At 42.0% G+C, this 18,261-nt stretch overlaps 1 protein-coding gene across 4 annotated transcripts in view; it reads right to left on the reverse strand.

Moving 5' to 3' along the window:
- FNIP1 (folliculin interacting protein 1) overlaps nt 1-18,261 on the reverse strand; it is a 72,535-nt gene that overhangs the window by 31,133 nt on the left and 23,141 nt on the right. For 2 of the 4 annotated variants that reach the window (XM_048319997.1, XM_048320001.1), the window contains exon 2: nt 6,459-6,585. In XM_048319997.1, the coding sequence (XP_048175954.1) occupies nt 6,459-6,585 (127 nt within the window). Of the gene's footprint in view, nt 1-6,458; nt 6,586-7,108; nt 7,314-13,212; nt 14,062-18,261 lie in introns of those variants that run through there. The other 2 variants (XM_048319998.1, XM_048320000.1) reach the window with 2 other exon arrangements.

An 18,261-nucleotide genomic window follows, 5' to 3' on the forward strand; every position in this document is an offset into this window, starting at 1 on the left:
AAATGTTACAATTACAACTAAGCTTCCTTGAGACTGTAGAAATGCATTTACTGACTTTACAACAGAAAATAAAATTCTGTGCATTAAAAAGAATGGGCTGAGTTTGCAAATTAATTACTGTTAAATAATTTCTTCTCATTATCACTGCATTTTTCTGCACAGCAGCTTTACCCAGATGCACTGGGGGGGCTGGTAACTTGAAGTAACAGTTGCCTAAGTTAAATAGCAAACAGGAAAATGGTTGTTTGGTCTGTGCAGTGGTGTTTAATGAACCAAAACTCCTGCAACAAATCTTTAAATGAGGTCAGGATCTTTCAGCTCCCACTTTTTAGAACCCTGTGAACAGTAAATCCCTCCTAAAATGCAGATCACTGATGAATTTTGGTGTTTGCTCTTTCACAAACTTAGTATGTGTTTAAGAAGAACTCGTTGGACAATGAGATCAAGAACTTGCAGGGACCCTCTCCTCTGCAATTTCAGCCTCCAAATGTCAATGAAATTTTAAGTGCAACAAATCTCAAGATGTTATGCATCAAAGGAGTAGGATTACTTGCATTCCATATAATATTCCAAAGATATTCAAGCCAGCTTTCCAAAAATAAAAAAGTAACCTAATTATTTAAGAACTGTACAAGAGAAAGTTTCAAAGCTGTGAACTTTCTTCCCAATTAGACACAGTTGCATCAAATCCAATCCCTGGGCAGGGTAGTGCTGGAGTGCTCTGAAATGCCCGTTTTTGCTGGAGAGCAGAACATCTGCTGGAAGGATGCCACAGGCAGCTCTGCTCCTGGCCACCACACTGCTCTCCCTGCTGGGGCCACACTCTGTTCTCTCCCTGCCAGTTCACTGCAGATACCACCCAGCTCCAAAGACTTCCGGCAGCCCCAGTTCTGACATTGGAGGTCATCGTTTGCTGAAAGTCTTGGAGACGTATCAGGTAGTTCTGAAGAAAACTTAGAGTAAAATGTCTTTATAGTATGACAGGGTTCAAAGTAGTTTTCTTCCTCGGTTCCTCTTCTGGAGTCTCTTTTCTCCACATCTGTCAGCAAAGACTTTTAACTCTTTGACACAAGGTCTCTATTCTCCTCAGCAAGTGGGAAAAACATGCCCAGTGCTGTGAATAGTAAGAGGAATTTCTGTTGGGCAGGTTTTACTCTGAGGATAACAAGAAAGTTGAAAGGAGTCTGGTGTGTTGAACTAAATCAGACTTTGTATAGGTGTATTAGGGCTGGGAGTGAGTGACAGAAGGGAAGAGAAATGTCATAGTATGCTTTACTCTTTTTTACCTCTGTGCAACAGCAGGTGCTCAAATACCACTGTGGTGGCAGTGATAGAGAAATCTCTATTTCCAAGCAAAGTTGCTACTCCTCAAGAGCTCTGTTCCTCATTTTCAAAACAGGTTTTTCCAGAAAAAAAAAATTCAAAACAGGTAAATGAACTCTTTTGCTGTATTAATATGAGTTGGTCTGTATATGCAATGAAATGTATGTATCCACCTAAGACATGGGAGTAACCTGAGTAGGCACTCATTCCTCCCCTTCAAGTGCCCATGTAAAAATCCAGATATCTTTCTTAAAATGCAGCTGCCAAGTGCTGCAATCTCCCTTTATTTCTAGAGTTGTCAAGTTCCTCTATTACTCAGAGGTCAGTGAAAGTCAAGACAACCCCGCGCTCCCCCACTCCACTAGTATTTTTCCATGTCTGTTTAGAGAGAATAAGCAGAGCTAAGAAGGGGGACTTGATCTCTGTGCTTACAGCTTTATCCATCTGCTCAGCTTGGCTCACTGGAAACCTGTCCTGAGAGCCAGACAGCATCCAGAGTCTCCATTTCACACAACTCACCTAAAAGCAAAAGGCTCACTATCCAATTACTAATCCCTCAAAGCAATTTGCTGTTCAGCATTTATCCAGTGCTGAAGTACATTAGAACACGTGGCTAATCCTGGCTTGTTTCAAACAGCATGCCATTTCTCTGCTTTGGGATAAATATGACATTCAGAGTAAAAGAAATTGCCGCTGAAGGAGATCAAATATCATATGACCTTTTAGTGAAATTATTCCAAAGATAAAGACAACTAGTGGAAGAAGTGAACTTTCCATTCTCCAAACTGAAGTCCACTATTGCACCTCTACATCTCAAATTCTGCATCCCAGGCCTCTCTTTCATTTCTTCTGAAAACCAAAACAAACACTACTTCTGAAAACCTTCTTCTGCCTCTGGGTCCTGGCAACAAGTTACTGCCCTTCTCTGATTCCTTGTCTTTCTCCCTTTCCTCCCATATGACCAAACTTTGTATCTCTGCTCAGCACAGTGCAGTTTGGGTCCTTCCTTTTTTTCCTCCCTTCTCTTCCTGACGGTCCGTTGACACCCCTTCTTCCTCCCTGGACTTCAAACTTTCCTCTAGGCTGATCTTTAGATTTAGGAAATCTTTTAGCTCTTGTATGTCCATCAGCATCTCTCTCCAGCCAGATCCCCAATGTTAACCACTGTCTTGCCATAAATCCCCATTGGACAACACAAAAAGGAAAATGAGCAGTAAAATGAGACAGTTAATCCCTGTCCCTGAACTCACTTTTCCTGCTCCAAGGGAAGCCATGATCCAAGGTTCCCCTTTTCAGCTTCTTCTTAACTTTACTCCCCACTCCTCCCTCGTGGCACCATTCCTGGGACATCCTTATCCCAATCAATTACCAGCCCTTGGAGACGAACTCCTCATACTTCAGCTGGCCTTTGCACACTGGCAGTTATGGGGACATAACTCCTGCACCACACAGTAAAACACAAGCCAGCCTTAGCATGAGCTGAGTCAAGGTTGGGAAGCCAAGCACAGGGAAAGGCAGAGCCAAGGCTGACAGCCCAGCACTGGCTGGGCCACCTGGCTGCTGCACCTTAAGGAGGAAAAAGGGCTGCTTGTTGTGCTTATTTGAAATTCAAAGCAGGCCTGGTACCACAGCTTTTTGAGGAGCACACCTGTGTTCACACACAGCTCCTGGCTCAGGAACTCAGTATAGCCCACGGCACAGGGAGGAGAGTGGGGCTGGTGGCAGAGAGCAGGAGAGGAGGTGTCAGAGCAAAAGGAGCAGACGAGCACAGGAAAGAGTCCAACAGCAAAAACCAGTCATAGGTTGTAACACTATCTACTTGCACATCAAGTAACACAGTCTGATTAGAAATGAGACACTTACTGCTATGAGGAATGAAAAAAATAGCTGCCTAGAGGAGGCAGTGGCTCAAACCCACAAGCGTGCCCATGGAAGTTCTTTGATACCCAGAAATCCAAGGGATGTGGATGCTTGCGCGTGGACAGAGGCTGTTCAGTAAAGGCTCCAATAATGCCTCTTCTTCATACCACATGCTGCCCTGGTACATTCAATGTGCAAATGTCTGTTTTGATGCATTTGCTCATGACCTAGTGCCACAGGGTTGGAAGGGGCAGCCACTCTCTTCTGGGATACCCCAGCAGAACTTAGACACACAGTTTTCTGATGCTCAGGAAGCAGCAGCCTTTCCCCTCTGCTTCCAGAGCCCAGAAGATCAGTAGCCCATCCCCTGGAAATCTGGGGAAGGACCTCTCCTGCTTAGCACCAAAAAAGGTATAGGACTCACAAAGGGGATCTCTCTGCCTCCCACATGCAAAGTGCCCGCAGCTGCCTGAGGCGGATCTCCGCCTGGCACAGCCTTGGGCCAACATTCCCAGTGTTGGGAATAGCAGCCAGCCCTCTGAGACTGCTGCTCAGCTTCCCTCGCCAAGTTTAACTCTAGCAAGACCAGGGAAATCATGACTTCTCCGGAGCAATTAAAATATTGTAATGGTTATTCTGCAAACTCCTGACTGCCTTCAGTGTCCCACTGTGCAAAACCCTCCCCAAATTCTTCTCCTTAATATTTATCTTTACTGAAGGCATGAAGAGGCTGACTTAATATCCAATGAAAATACAAGGTGCTTATTTGTGTTATAGCCACATTTCCCTGGCGGATAAGATGAATCTACTAATGCTTTACCAATTAGGCCCCAGCTCAGTGTAAGCACAAACTCAGCAGTTTTCACTGATCAAAAAGCCAGAGCTTACTGTTTTATTTCTTGAAACAGCTGTGTCTGGAAAGGTTTTCTCTGATGCTCCTTAAATTTTATGACCATACCTTCCCTTACAGAATTCAAATGCCTGAGCCATGTTCAACCTCGGCCCACCACACAGATCTTTTGACATATGTAGAGATTATATATATGAAACAGACCAAAATACATCTCACTTTGCTGCAGGCATACAACTTTTAAATTATAATTGCTTTCATGTCTCATAAACAGCACCATAAAGCAAAGTGAAACCCTCTTGATCCTCCATGTTAGACTGATTTGACTTGAACCAGAACAGTCTGGCCACCGCCAGGCCCTCTTGCAGATCTCTCCCCGGTGTTATTTGTAGATCCAGAGGTATAAGTCACGTCAGGAAATGAGGGGTGAGGGGGAAGAGATGCAGAAAGCCTTGCTTTTTGTGGGGTGCTGAACAGATACCCTTTCAGAATAGAGAGTGCCCAGCCCACACATGGCTGACTGCAAAAGGGCAAGAGTGCCTTGGAATGTGCTTAGAGCCAAGATCTGGCTTTGTATAGGCAGGGTGTGTCTTTGCTAATGAAAATCATGATTAAGAGCGAGAGAAATGAACAATGCAATTCCTTGAAAATGGCCAGTATGTCCTGCTAACTGCACAAGCCCATACTAAGCTCACAGCAAGCCAAGCTGAGGACTCTCCTCCATGTTTTTACCTGCAAACTTTTGTTTTACGAGAAAAGTTCTGCCTGACATGACATAATCTGAATGCTGCAGAAGGCAGGTACATGGCAAGGCAAATGTTTCAATATATCCTCTTCCGAAGAATACTAATACTATGAAAAATAAATGTATCGAGCTCCTAGAGGTGACTTCTGGGTATTTCAAATGCCCTGGAAACAATTTTCCTCCACTAGTCTCATGTGGAGATGGTGACTACAGCTGTTTCCCTCCCCCTTAGCAAAGAAAAAGCAGAGATTAATATGGAACCATATCAGCTCCATTATCAGCCATTTATCCTGAGCTGCCACAGTCAACGAGCTTTCTGAAGTAACCCAAACCAGTGAAGTCTGCAAGTTCAGTGTGCAAGTTCACATCTATCTGAAAGAGGTTTTAGACTTTCAAGAAATTAATTTAAATCTGGCAAGAGGATTTATACTGTAAGTTATTTTCATTAATGAAGTAATACTTTATAATTAATGAAGTAACAGTGATAAGCCAGCAATTCATACCAATAAACCACTTCTAAAGATCTCCTGTCTTTAAAAACCTGTTTTCCTGGCAAGAATATCAGGAAGAACATGAACTAATAGAACCATTCTAAGAAGTTTAAATTAAAAAGAAAGATGCATTGTTTTTCAACATTTGTGAAACTCACTTTATTTCACAATTCTCTATAAAAACTAGGAAATAGGGATCATGATTCATGGCTATAAAAGCACTGGAGTAAGCAATGGAGAAGCCCAGAATTTTGTGCCTGGTAAGACGCAGACTCCAGAGGTTTGGATATTGGACACAGCACTTGAGACCAGGGTTAGGAGCATCAGGCTGGCAACAGGCTGGAAGAGTTTGGAAAGCTAGATGAAAAATCTTCTGGCTGTACTCCAACGCTCATCAGGAAAACCGGGGCTTGGGGGTAACGTGTTATTTTGTGTACTCCTGCTTACAGAAGGACCTCCATAAGTCCTACAGGTAAAAGCAGCTGGAATCATTAATTTCAATTCACACCATGCTTTCTGCTTGCAGGGCTTTAAATGGTTTGTGACTGTTTATAAAAATGGTGAAAAGAAAGTTCAAAGCAGCAAAGTAAGTTGTCCAGCCTCATACCACCACTTTCAGCAGCACTGTGGCCAGAAATTAATCTTCTGGCCAGAGCCCTTAGAAGGAAGTATCCTCATCTGACCGCATCCATTACAGTTTCAATTACTAGATTACCATGCAAATCATGCCAAAAGGAAAAACAAGAGTTTCCAAGTAACTTTCTGTTAAAAAACTGTCAGCAAAGCATACAAACAACAATTAGCAAAAGCTAAGCAAATAGGACACGAGGACACGGGGCTGGGGGACCTTCTGATTATGAATGCAGACCCCATCACGGCACAAAACCAGAACAATAAATCCCAGTTTACGCCCTGCTTCAACTGACAGCATTGCCTGCTGCAGCCCCAGGAAGGAATCCTTCTCACTGAAAGAGCAGAAAGTAGATAAATCCCAGAATAAAGAGATCATTATAGTATTTAAAGCTGGTAAGAGTGAGACCACTGAAGCCTGAATAATTTGCAATTTAACAGGCATTTAAATATAGCCAACATTTAAATGTCAATCTGATAAAACAGAACATATGTAATTTATCAATTTGGCCATTTGAAAAAATACAACTATAAACATGTAAATTAGCAAAATACTCACCGACACTGAAACATCCTCTATTTTTCTTTTCGCACTGGAATCAAATAAGACATTCCGTCCTCTTCTTTCACAGTCCTGATACACAATCAGTCGGATCTGACTTGGGTCAAACTCCGGCAAAGGCCAGCTTTAATTAAAAAAGAAAAGAGCAGAAGGATCAATTACCACAACTCTTTATTACACTGTTCTTTGTACATTATCTGTATATACAACATGATTAAAACAGAGTCAAGCAAATTCAATCCCATTTCATCAAATCCTTTGATCCTGTAGCCAGAACTACGCCCTTTGTTTTCTTTTCTTTCCCCTACATGTGCCAAATTACACTGTCATAAACTGCACCAATCCTCTACAACTGCACAAAATGATGTGTGCAGCATTAATAGATCTTGTGCTCTGTCTTGTGATATGTTTTCTTCAAGTTCCAACTATTTAAAATCAACATCATAGAACTCAGCTTTTGTGTTTAAAGACACAAAGAAACCTCAAGATGAATAATCACAGGGTGGTTTGGGAGAACCACCTGGTTGTCTCCACATAAGCCACTGTGACTCAAGGGCATGGTCAGCAAACCATACACACCAGGCCTAACACACCTATTCCCAAACTGGTTTCCAAGGGAACGAGCTTTCCTGAAGCCTCAGCCTTACCTTAATGCCACTACTACAGAGGAGCTCTCAAAGGGAAAACTTGCAGGCATCAGGCTTGGAAACCATTCCATAATCTTGCCTTTAACGGTGTTTTGTAGCCATCATCTCAAATTTCCATTGTAAAAAGCCAGCCATCACTTTAAAGCCCAGCAAGCATTGTCATCCATTGGCCTGGGAATCCATTTTCACTGATACCATCTCAATTCTTGGAAGATAGGAAACAAGACACCTGCTGTATCCATGAAACCACCAGGAACCATCTTTCAGCTAGTTTACAAGCCATTTCCTAGATCAAGTGAAATTCTGTCTTCCTTACCCTTGGCTTTTAGGCAAGCAGTGTTAGCATGAACCCCAAGAAGCCAGAAACAAGGCACTGGAACTTTCCAGCCACTAATGAAGGATAGAGATTCCCAATTTGCAAGAAGTTGTACACGTATGTCATCAAAAAGACACCCATAACATGAGTTAAAGTAAACCTGGCACGTTAGACTCCAAGACAACAGTAAATTTTCCTCTCCTCTAACTCAGTACCCAAAGGGCTTCTTGCTCTGCACCCATGCTTTATGTGACCAATACACTAATGATCGTGACTCAACAAGTCCTGTAACAGCGGAAAATCCATTTGATCACCAAAGTCATCATCACCTATCAGAAGTTTTTAAGGCTGCCCAGGTACACAGGTTTTACAAATAGTGTAGTCCCAATGAGGTGAAACTAAGCATCAAGGCATACAGTTACACACTCTCCTGAGACGAAATCTATTTCCTAATCTGCCCATCCCCACCATTTAGCAACAGGAGAGAAAAAAAGAAGCTGCAGAGAAGATGGTGTGTAACAAATGTCCTAATTGACTTACTACAAGAAAGAAAACCTTGAGCAACTTGAGCTGAAATAACTTCATGTCTAGATTTGGGGACAAAGAGCCACACACCCTCTCATTTGGGCACCTAAAGCCAAGTGTTACTCACAAACCTAAATGCCCCCACAAAGTGCAGACACCAAACTGAGCAAATTCTGTAGTACCAAAACTCAAGCACAGTGACAAACTCAGAGCCAAGCTTACAGTTACTGGAGGCTCTCCTAATTAACTCCATCTTCCATTTCAGAAAATGTAAAAAACCAAAATCCTTAGTTTGACACATGCCAGGGGTGTGTGCCAGGGACCAACTGAGAGGCACAAAGGCACTAGAGCTGGGGATGGCAACTGGCAAGAGCATGACTTTGACTAGAAATGAGGAGAAGCACCGGATAAACTGGCTTTCTGGAGGAACAGTCTCCATATATTTAAGTGAAACCGGTGGAAGTCCAGAAACAAACATTTTTTCCAGATAGGCCACTGTGGTTCCTATAAAGAAACTGTGTGACAGTAACAATTAATTGCTTGTCAAAAGGGTGCTATTGCTTGCTCCACCCTTGCAACGCGTTTGAATTTCCTTCACACTCAGATAAAAGCATGTCTTCCATTACCTAGTACTTTTGATATTTGACTTTGAAGTGACTGGCAAAGAAGGCAGTAGCTATTCCAGATCTTAGGAAAGTCTACTTATAAAAAGCTCCAAGAGCAGATTACACACTAAGAGGAGAGAAAGCTAAATATAAAACTCTTGCTGTATTCAGAAACATATTCCATCAAGGTAACAAGAGCTTGTTTACTTCTCAGCTTCTTCACATGACATTTTAACTTTCTCTAGACAAGCATTTAGTAGCTATTATCCATCATAATTTGTGATAATTCCAAAGAAGCGCTATCTTTGTTACATAATAGCATCCTTAAGCACATTTCAGCCTTGCAAAAACATTCCCTGGCAATAGCATGCCACTTCCCAAACCAGAAGAGCCTTTCAGAGAGCTGGGGGAAAGTTCATTCAGACAGACAGTAAACAGAGGCAGCCTGGCACCTCCAACTCACCCCCACCAGCGAGGGGGAAGCGGGACACAGAGCTTTGCTTTTGTTGTTAGCAGATTTAAAATACCGTTAAGTTTGATGTCTGAATAGATTATCCCCAGAAACGTAAAATTCCTGCATGCAAGAGGCATTCTCAAAACAAATATAACAGGGCAGCACTCCAGAGCTCCTCTTCAGGCAGATGAAAACTGACCTAGATCTTCTGAATATCATTAGTTCTGTTTATAAATGGAAACTAACTTTGACATTTAACTGATGTTTTCTTGAGATTCCTACAGGAAAACCAGGAGATGTAGAATCTAATGTTCTAGCAGGGTTAATTAAAGGCGTGTCTCCATCTCCCACACTGCTCTGGAAATGACAGTTTCTTAATGAGGACTTTTTCCTGAATGACCTATCTGCCACTCTTTGATCTTTCCCTGAAACTGATTAGATTTAAACAAAAACCCCAAAATTAAGCCATGACAAAAAAACCCCATAAAAATAGCCACAAAGAAAACCCCAAATACCTTTCACCAGTGGAAGTGTTTGTGACTTTGCTAGACAGTGCTGTGAGTTCGGGCATAGACCAAGAGAAAAACTGGTGATAAACAAATTCCTTCTGAGCAGGACACTGCTCCTGTGGAGATCTCCACTACACAAGTGGGGATTCCTCGAGAATGAGATGTTCAAAAATACATATATGGGGTAGAAATCCATTGATGTGTAAATGCTGTATGGGATGTTTCAGAAACAAAACCCAACTCTCACACCATGACAGACTGGTTGAGGTTGGAAGGGTCTTCTAGAGGGCATCTGAACCAACGCTCCTGCACAGACACTCATGCAAGTACAGAGTGCAAAAGAAAAGGAATTACTTGGGAGAGAAAAGGAAAATTTCATACGATTAATTATGGAATTATTAGAAACCAGCAACAACAAGATCAAGATCTGAAAAATGGTATTTTAATGCATATTCACACTTAAGCCCTACTGTTGTTCAGCTCTTCTCTTTTTTCATCCTTTTTGCTTTCCTGCCTTTTTTACCTTCAATCACTAGGAATACTACCTATAGCTTACATTTACAAATCCATTACGTGCTTTCTGACACTTCTACTACAGAGATTCATAGCAATCCAGAATTCCAACTGCTCTCCAAGGATGAATTTTGTGTATTCAATTCCTGGAGTTTATTACCACCATCAACATTTCTCAGCAAGAACTGAATGGCTATAAATTGGTATTATTTCACTCTGTGCAAGTTTTAATAGATGACACAAGAGACAGAGGAAATCCTTCATTACCACTCCAACAATGAAAATACAGGATTTCTCCCTATAATTGATTCCAAGTACATTCCTTCCTTCTCATTCCCACCTAGAACATGAAACAACACTTCTTCATTACATTAAAGGTTTAGCTTAATATTATCTTCCCTCCTGAGAAGATAGAAGTCTGGCTGAGACTTTACTTTTAAAACTGTTTTATATTAACATGGCTTAGATAGTATCTAAAAACAGATACTTTAGAAATCTTAAAGAAAAGCAATTGAAGCAAAATGATCAAGATATTAAGCAGGTAGGAACTGTAAAAGAGTTTTCTAAAAAGTAAATTTGCTCAAAACCAGAACAGGACTAAACACGTAAAAAGTAAGTTGGAACTATCAGTCAAACTATTGTTTTCCTACATCATGTTACCCATAGTTATAAAAATTGCCTGGTGATGAATCACTTGGAACTATTTTTAAATGCATCTACGCAAACGATATTTATAGTTTATGCCAGCTTATCTGTTCTGCGTGGTTTTCATGTTAGCACCTTTTTAAAGGGTGACAGGAACAGCCCAGCAGAGCAGACAGGTCCACCTTACCCCATGCTCCCCTCGCAGGCTCTGGCGGAAGGAAACATCCTCATTCTCCTGCTAGACAAGCATCAGAACAGAGGCACAGGGATTCCAGGGCTTATCTCCAGTGCCTGCAGATGATTCTCCAGATACTACCCTTGTTGCAATGGTGCTTAGACCTAGCCAGCTTCTACACAAGCCTTTGACAGAGGCTGCATCTGTCATGAAGAGTTGACATTGTAAATACGAGACCGTTCCACTGAGTGCACTGGGATTTCAGATTATCTCCACATTCTATGAGATGTACAACCACATCAAAGCACACTCACCTGTACCTATACAGCCCAGAATTTAGGATCCTGCAGTTGGTTTTGCTACAGGGAAGGGTGATCAAGTCCAGAAGGAAAATGGTCCTTGCCTAGTCCAACCATCCTATCATATTCCTCTCAGCCCTGAGATGCCTTCTCCAACCAGGAATTCCCTTCTCCTGCCCAAACGCCTCTGCAGACTTCTATTATCTGTTACTAGATTTTTTTTTTTCTTTTGGCTTTGAGAAGATAAAACAAAAGTTGAGTATATAGGATTAATGGGGAGGGTCTTGTACATACTTTAATACCTTCTGACTGCATTTCAGTAATTAATTTATTATTTGACCGTTATTGCACAAAAACAGCTGCACAGACCATTCTAAAAGATCACAACTAATTTGGAAGCAATGAAAACAGAACTATAATGCATCTTAATGATGCTTGCAGCTTTGGAAGACCATCTTCTTTTAGAGGCATGGGTAGGTTATTTATTTTTTTAACAATAGTACCTGAAACACAAAAGAAGTTTCTTAGGATTCACATGACAAGGATGGTCCAGGCTGCATGGCTGATTTGCGAAGCTGGCATTTTAAGAGAGAGATTCCGTTTAAGTGCTGGTGACATAACACAACCATAAGGCTGCAAGGAGGAAGAAAGTTCTCTACAGTAGAGAAACCACAGGGCCTATACTTAGGAAAAATTTTTGCAAGATAGTTGTCTTTACAAGACCTGAGGTCATGTCAGGGCTATGCGACTGTGGTGGTGAGCACTTGCTGATTCTGCACAGAAAAACCAGTGTCTGTGCCTCAGCCAGGGCAGGGAGGGAGCCCACGAGGGTGGATTGCGAAGAAGCTCACCCACCGCCCCAAGTGACTGCCCTCTGCCATGGTTACCTCAGCTGGGGTTTCACAGAAGTCACAGGACCTGGGTTCTGGGTAGTGTGGAAGAATAGACAGATGGTGGACCATCTCAGGGACAACCACCCTTGACTGCCTGTAGTGGTGACATGTTTCAGGTTTATCCCATGGAAATAATGTTTCTTTAAAATACAAAATCAAATCCAAGCCCCTGCTTTTCATCTCTTGAAAGAGGGTGACATATCCACAGGCACTGCAGCACTGTGGAGGTCAGCTCCTCACTCCATCTCTAACTCTGTCTCATTCATTTACCAGCTTAGCAATCCTCACCTGGAATAGCTGCACTTCTTGAGCTCCAGGAAACTTGTGCTGCTTATACTAAGTACATACTGTCCACCAGGAACAAAGTGCGTCAGCCAGGTATTTCAAAGGTATAACAAACTTGGACCTGAACTTCAACTGGCTGGCAAGCTCCTTGGCTCTGTCCAATTCTTTATCTGTATACGAAGCTGACTTTAGTTTGTTTTCATTTTTTTCTCCCTTCTACCAAGTCACTTGACTCTCATTAAGATACATAATTTATACTCTAAAGTCTAATACATGAGACAGATGCTTTTCCACAAGCAAAAAGACATAATATTACAGGTTAGGTGCAGCCTAGCCAACACATTAATCATAATCTGAAGCGTTATACATTGGTAGGAAGGTTTTGTTAAAGATGTGTAGTATGCTGAATAACTTTGCAATTCACACACCTTCAGAATTACAATCACTATTAGTGATTTCATAAAATATTTTTGGGACTACTTCACTTACGTAATTTCAAAAAGTACCTGTTCAGGTTTTAGCTGATTTAGGTACACATATGCATGCAAATATTTGCACATACACATACAAGTTTCAAGCTTTTTTTGAAATATGTTTTAATTAAAACCATACACAAACAAGACACAGCTCCTTTCAGTTAAATTCACTAGCACTGAACAAAATTACATTATTCAAGCAGACTGCACTTTGCTTTGCAAAGTTACAAGATAGAATCAATTCAGGCAAAAAAAAATTGTGCCATTTAGCATAAAATTATAGTAAGAATCATAAAGAAATAAATCTCTAGAAGATTCACATCTGTGGAAAAGAAGTATTTTCATCACAGGGAAAATATTAAACTTTCAAATAATTAAAATAATCTCAAGAACTGTGCAGTGACCGTACCTGGGAAGCATCTTTGTCCCCCGAGCAGTTCCACTTTTCAAAATCCCTATAAACTCCTGTTGTGCCTGGTTGCCAACTCAGGTTAATAATAGCAATGAGCCATATTCATCCAAAACCACAAGACTGTCAGGTGACATATCAAGAGGTCTGAATTTAACTCAAACAAAAGACTCTCCATGCTGCAATGCAAAAGTCTTAATCCTAGCAACAGGAGCACAAAAACCACCTTAAGGACAGCAGTGTCGGGGTTTGCACCAGGCTGCGTTCGCGCTGCCCTAGAGTTTCATAATCCAAAACCTGCCCCACAATTCTGCACAGCCCGGGATTTCTGCTCGAGGAAAGAGCGCCCGTCTTCCCCGCTCCTTTATCTCTTGCAGGGTTTGCTGCGGAGAAGATCAGTGTAATTTACGGGGAAGCCAAGCGATGGCTGGCAGCGCCGGCCCGGACCCGTCAATGCCATCCATCCTCCTGTCCGCCACCGCGCTCCCGGCTCAGTCTCATGACCCGAGTGCCCGGGCACCCGCGGCCGCCGTCCGGCACCTCCGAGCTGCGGCCGCCGGGAATTCAGCCCGCTCGGCGAGGAACGGGGGGGCGAAGCACGGCAGTCTCCTTCCAGCCGGCACCCCCAGCCCTCACATTCCTGGGAGCGGCGGGATGCTCTCGGCGGAGCCCGGGCGCGCGGGTGGCCGAGCCCGCGCTGACAGCCATCATGTGACACAGCTGTCACCGCGGGCCACCTGCGGCCGCCAGCGCCGGCGACACCCCGCGCTCCAGCCCTCCCTCACACAGCGGCTTTGGAGCGCTCCCCCAGGCAGGGGCTCGGCGGGGAAGGGGAACGAGGAGTCCACGGCCGTCCCCGCTCGCTGCTACCTCTGCGGCGCGACTCCCACATCCCGCCCGGTCCCTCTCCCCCTCCCCTGTACGAACAAAGAGCGCACTGTGTGCTCGGCGAGGGCTCATTAATATTACACGGAAAGAAGCGGGGATATGCAAGACAATTGGATGGCTGTGGACGGGAAAAACACTGAATACGCAAAATAATGCCCCCCCAAAGAAAAGCCGAGCAACCCGGGTGGCTGTAAACAAGGTTTCCTGGTTGTGTTCTGGGGTAACCCGGGTCATGCTAGGAAGGATACCCACATATCACAACAGCAAAGAGCCTTTTAACAAACATTATAGAGCAAAGAACTACTTAACAAACTTTTATCTCTAAACTGTGGGGGAGAAATGAGACAGATGGACAGGGAAGTGAAGAAGGAACTGGGCATTCAGAAATGCAATGCACATTAAAAGCCATCTAGTCTTGTCACAGACATAGGTGGGGCACTCATACTATTAATTCTGTATGACCTTTGGATAAAACTCAAGTAATACCTGAAGGCAAAAGGCTGCAGCATCATAGTTCCTACTTTTTTTCCAGTGTCTGAAAACCTACAGGTTTTTCCAATATTTTAAATACATAAGCAGCAAAAATAGATTTATCATCACGATCTCCTGTTCCACTGCATCCCCAACTCTACCGATGGTTCCCCTGTATCACAGAGTGGGTGAGCTGATGTTCCTGTTCATGAGCTTTGGTCTCAAGACCATACAATCCCAAGAGGTCAGATGTTGCTTGTCCTCTGGAATGGATTCCAAAGCAGAACACCAAGCTCCCTGTTCTGCTACACATCTCCTGGGTTAAGTTCAGAGAGAAACCCTTAATCTCTTGACACCACAACAGTTTTGTTGCTGTTTTATAGGAAGGTAATGTTTTTATGTTAGGTGCTGGACAAGTGTTTTGACACAAAAGCAGCAAAACTAAAGAGAGATAAAACCATTATCTTTTGTTACCATGCCTTACAGGAAGTTTTTCATTTAGAAATGAAGAATTGAGGCCCTCATGCCACAAACACATACATTACAGACCTGGCTTTTCATACATGACTAGCGCCAGGGAATTCAATGGAATTACTCACATGAGCAAAATTGGGCATGTGTTTGTTACAGCACCCCTGCCTTAAGCCCAAATCTTGCCTTTAAAGCTTAAAATGCAAAGCTTTTGGAGATAAAAATAGTAACATCTGACCACTCCTACCTACCTTCTAGGTCTATGAAAGGAATGTGCAGTGCACAGTAACTTCCTTTACCTGTGTGGCAAAGGCACCACTCTCCAAAGGTTACTGATGTCAAAAGTGACCTTTTTTCTTAGACATGCAATGCTGACAAGTGCCATGTATTATGTAAACATTTATTTACAGGAATAACATCTAAGGTTTCCATTTTACCTCAGGGTAACCTGATGCATATTAAAAGACAAGTGCTTTGAAAGCTGACCCAGCCTCCATCCAACAACTGACCAGGAAAAATATTGGAAGGAATTTCTCTGCAAATAGAGACAGACTCACATTGTACAGAGAGTAAACAGTGCTTTGGCCAGATCAGTGAATATTTTTTTCTTGAGGAAGGACTTCAGATATTCAATGTTTATTTATACACACTGTCACCACTCCCATATCCAAGAAAATACTGGACCATCTTTAACATGAGATATGCAACATCATCTTCTCTAGGTGTATATCCAGGCCTCTCTTTGAAAGGGTGAAGGCTTTCCTTTTTTTTAAGTGTAAAATTTGAGCTTGAAAAACAAAGCTGGTAATATTACCCTGCTTCAGAAAAACACTTAAATTCAAAAAAATAAAGTGATCAAAATCTCCTGCCATAGCCCATCACCTTCCAGGAAGGTATTTCAGTATCCATGCACATCCACCCAGCTGCAGATGGAAAAGATGTGGGTGATGGTATTCAACTACATCCAGCAGCCCAGAGCCCAATGGACCATCTGCAGATCCCCATGCCCGACTGCGGCTGGGGCACGTTCTTAAACACACAGAAGCCAAAACAACCCTCAAAACCAAACAGCACCAAAAAAAATCACTTTCTTCACTCTATCCAAAGGCATTTCTGAAAACACTTAAAACTACTGCAAAGGCTCATATGCACCTTTTGGGTATAAATTACCTGATTTCAAACCAAGCAGACAACAAAGTTTGCTCCAACCGCAGGCTAAAAAGTAATGAAATTACTCATTTTTGGTCTTCACTGCCTTAACAAGTTTTTTCAGTCTTTCTCCTGGAGGAAGGCTTCCCTCACACACACTGTAAATGCACACAACAAAGAGCCAGTAAGTGAGCCAAGAAATGTTTATTGCTTAGTAATGCACAGAGGTAGGAGCTGGAAGCCACACTAGACGAAAAGAAAGAAAACCAATTAGGATTTTATTTGAAATCTGACTAGAAATACTTGGATACCATTTCTCTACAAAATACTTGCCTTAGTAGGATTACCACGGAGCTAGACTTCTAAAAATGTGCTTTCTGTGCATTTTTGTATCCCTGCAAAAAAAAATTCCTCACTGCTGGAGAGGAAGAGTGGAGATGTTAAAGCATGAACCTTCCATATATACCTGGAGCACATACACAAACTTGCACACACAAACATAAGCCCAGCCAAAGGTCAGCAAGAGCCAAAACGATGAGAAAGATCACTGAAAACAGCCCTCAGGAGTTTCAAAACCTGGGTCCTCTATTCTTCAAAGGAAACCAGATTGTTAAATGCTGAAAAAAGTGCTTTTGATATGAGATTAAGAAAGAAAAACAAACCAAATTTATAAACTCTCCATACACAGGGTTCTCACTACCAGCACAAGGTCTCATGACTGGAATGAACTGTCTCTACCAGCATTGTAAAGGAGCATCGGCAACTACAAATCTGCCTATGAGCATTCCTGGAGGGTAGGACATGAAACAATCATCTCTTTTTTAAGAACGTGGAGACCTCAGCAGACTGATTGTCCACTGTTGTAATTTTTCAAGTCATGATAAAAATGCTGAAAATAAAAATAACTATCAAAGTAAAAATCTGATGCATGGTTAGGCTACTGAAACATTGGTGTTCATTTTGTATCGCATTTCCAATTGCAATCTACTATAAGACACCGAACAAACCTCCATAATACCAGCTGGTACTGCAAGACAACAGGGCATTTTCCCCCTGCCAAACAGTTATTTTATTGTGCATGCTCGGGTGCGCAGAGCAGACTCTTCTGCTGTAGCTATTAAAAATCAAGTGTAAATAGTTCAGTATTGTGTGCATTTAATAAAAAGTTGGGGAGAAAAAAGTTCCAATACAAATTGCTTTTGATGAACATAGTTGAAAATAGCATAGTTGTTGGAAATAAAGACTCTTCTAAAATCACTCAGAATTATGTAATGCAGCAGAGGAGGGTTGTGGGGGACAGTTTGTGTTTCCTTCTTTATTCTGTGTAGTTCTGGAGAAGTTGTGATAGGTTCAACAATCCTTATATCCACACACAAAACTAACTTGACAAAACAAAATCAAGCTCACAAGCTCAGATTTATCAACTGCAAAGTTTGCTTAGGGAACTAAATGGTGAATTGATGCTTTTTATTTTGGAAATTGTGCATATTAATAGATGAGACAATGAAGAGAAAAGACAAATGAGAGTCAAGGTTGACTGCAAGACCTCTCTTGTCATGAAAATGAAGACACCTTAGAGGGATCACCATAGCTCCACTATTGCTATCAACCATAATGTTAATAACAATAAACCCTTGAAAGATTCCTGATGGAATAAGAGTACTTTGGCTGAATACTCCTAAATTTTCATTTTTTTAATAGACAAATATTGAATTCCCTGTATTTATCTTCAGCTTAGAATGTCTTTATGGCTTTTATTTTCATGTACTTCCCAGAAACCATAAGGACTATGGCAGTTTTATTATTTTTACCCTACTGAAAACTGAGATTTTCAATATATTACTTCAGGAGACATTAAGAGAAAAGCTGCAAGGTGCATAACTGAACTGCTGGTGTGCTCTAGGTATGCCTGACACATCAGCTGATTCTTGCACCAAGCAAACACACCTAAATAAGCTTTTTTTTTAAATCAGACAGATACATCTAAAAATAAATACATTTGGAAAGGCTAAAAGACTAGAATGTAAACAGCTGCTCTTTTTTTTGTCATGCTTTTTAACCTGCGAGCTG

This window comes from Corvus hawaiiensis, chromosome 15, assembly GCF_020740725.1.
Source record: "Corvus hawaiiensis isolate bCorHaw1 chromosome 15, bCorHaw1.pri.cur, whole genome shotgun sequence".
In the NCBI taxonomy this organism is placed as follows: Eukaryota; Metazoa; Chordata; class Aves; order Passeriformes; family Corvidae; genus Corvus; species Corvus hawaiiensis.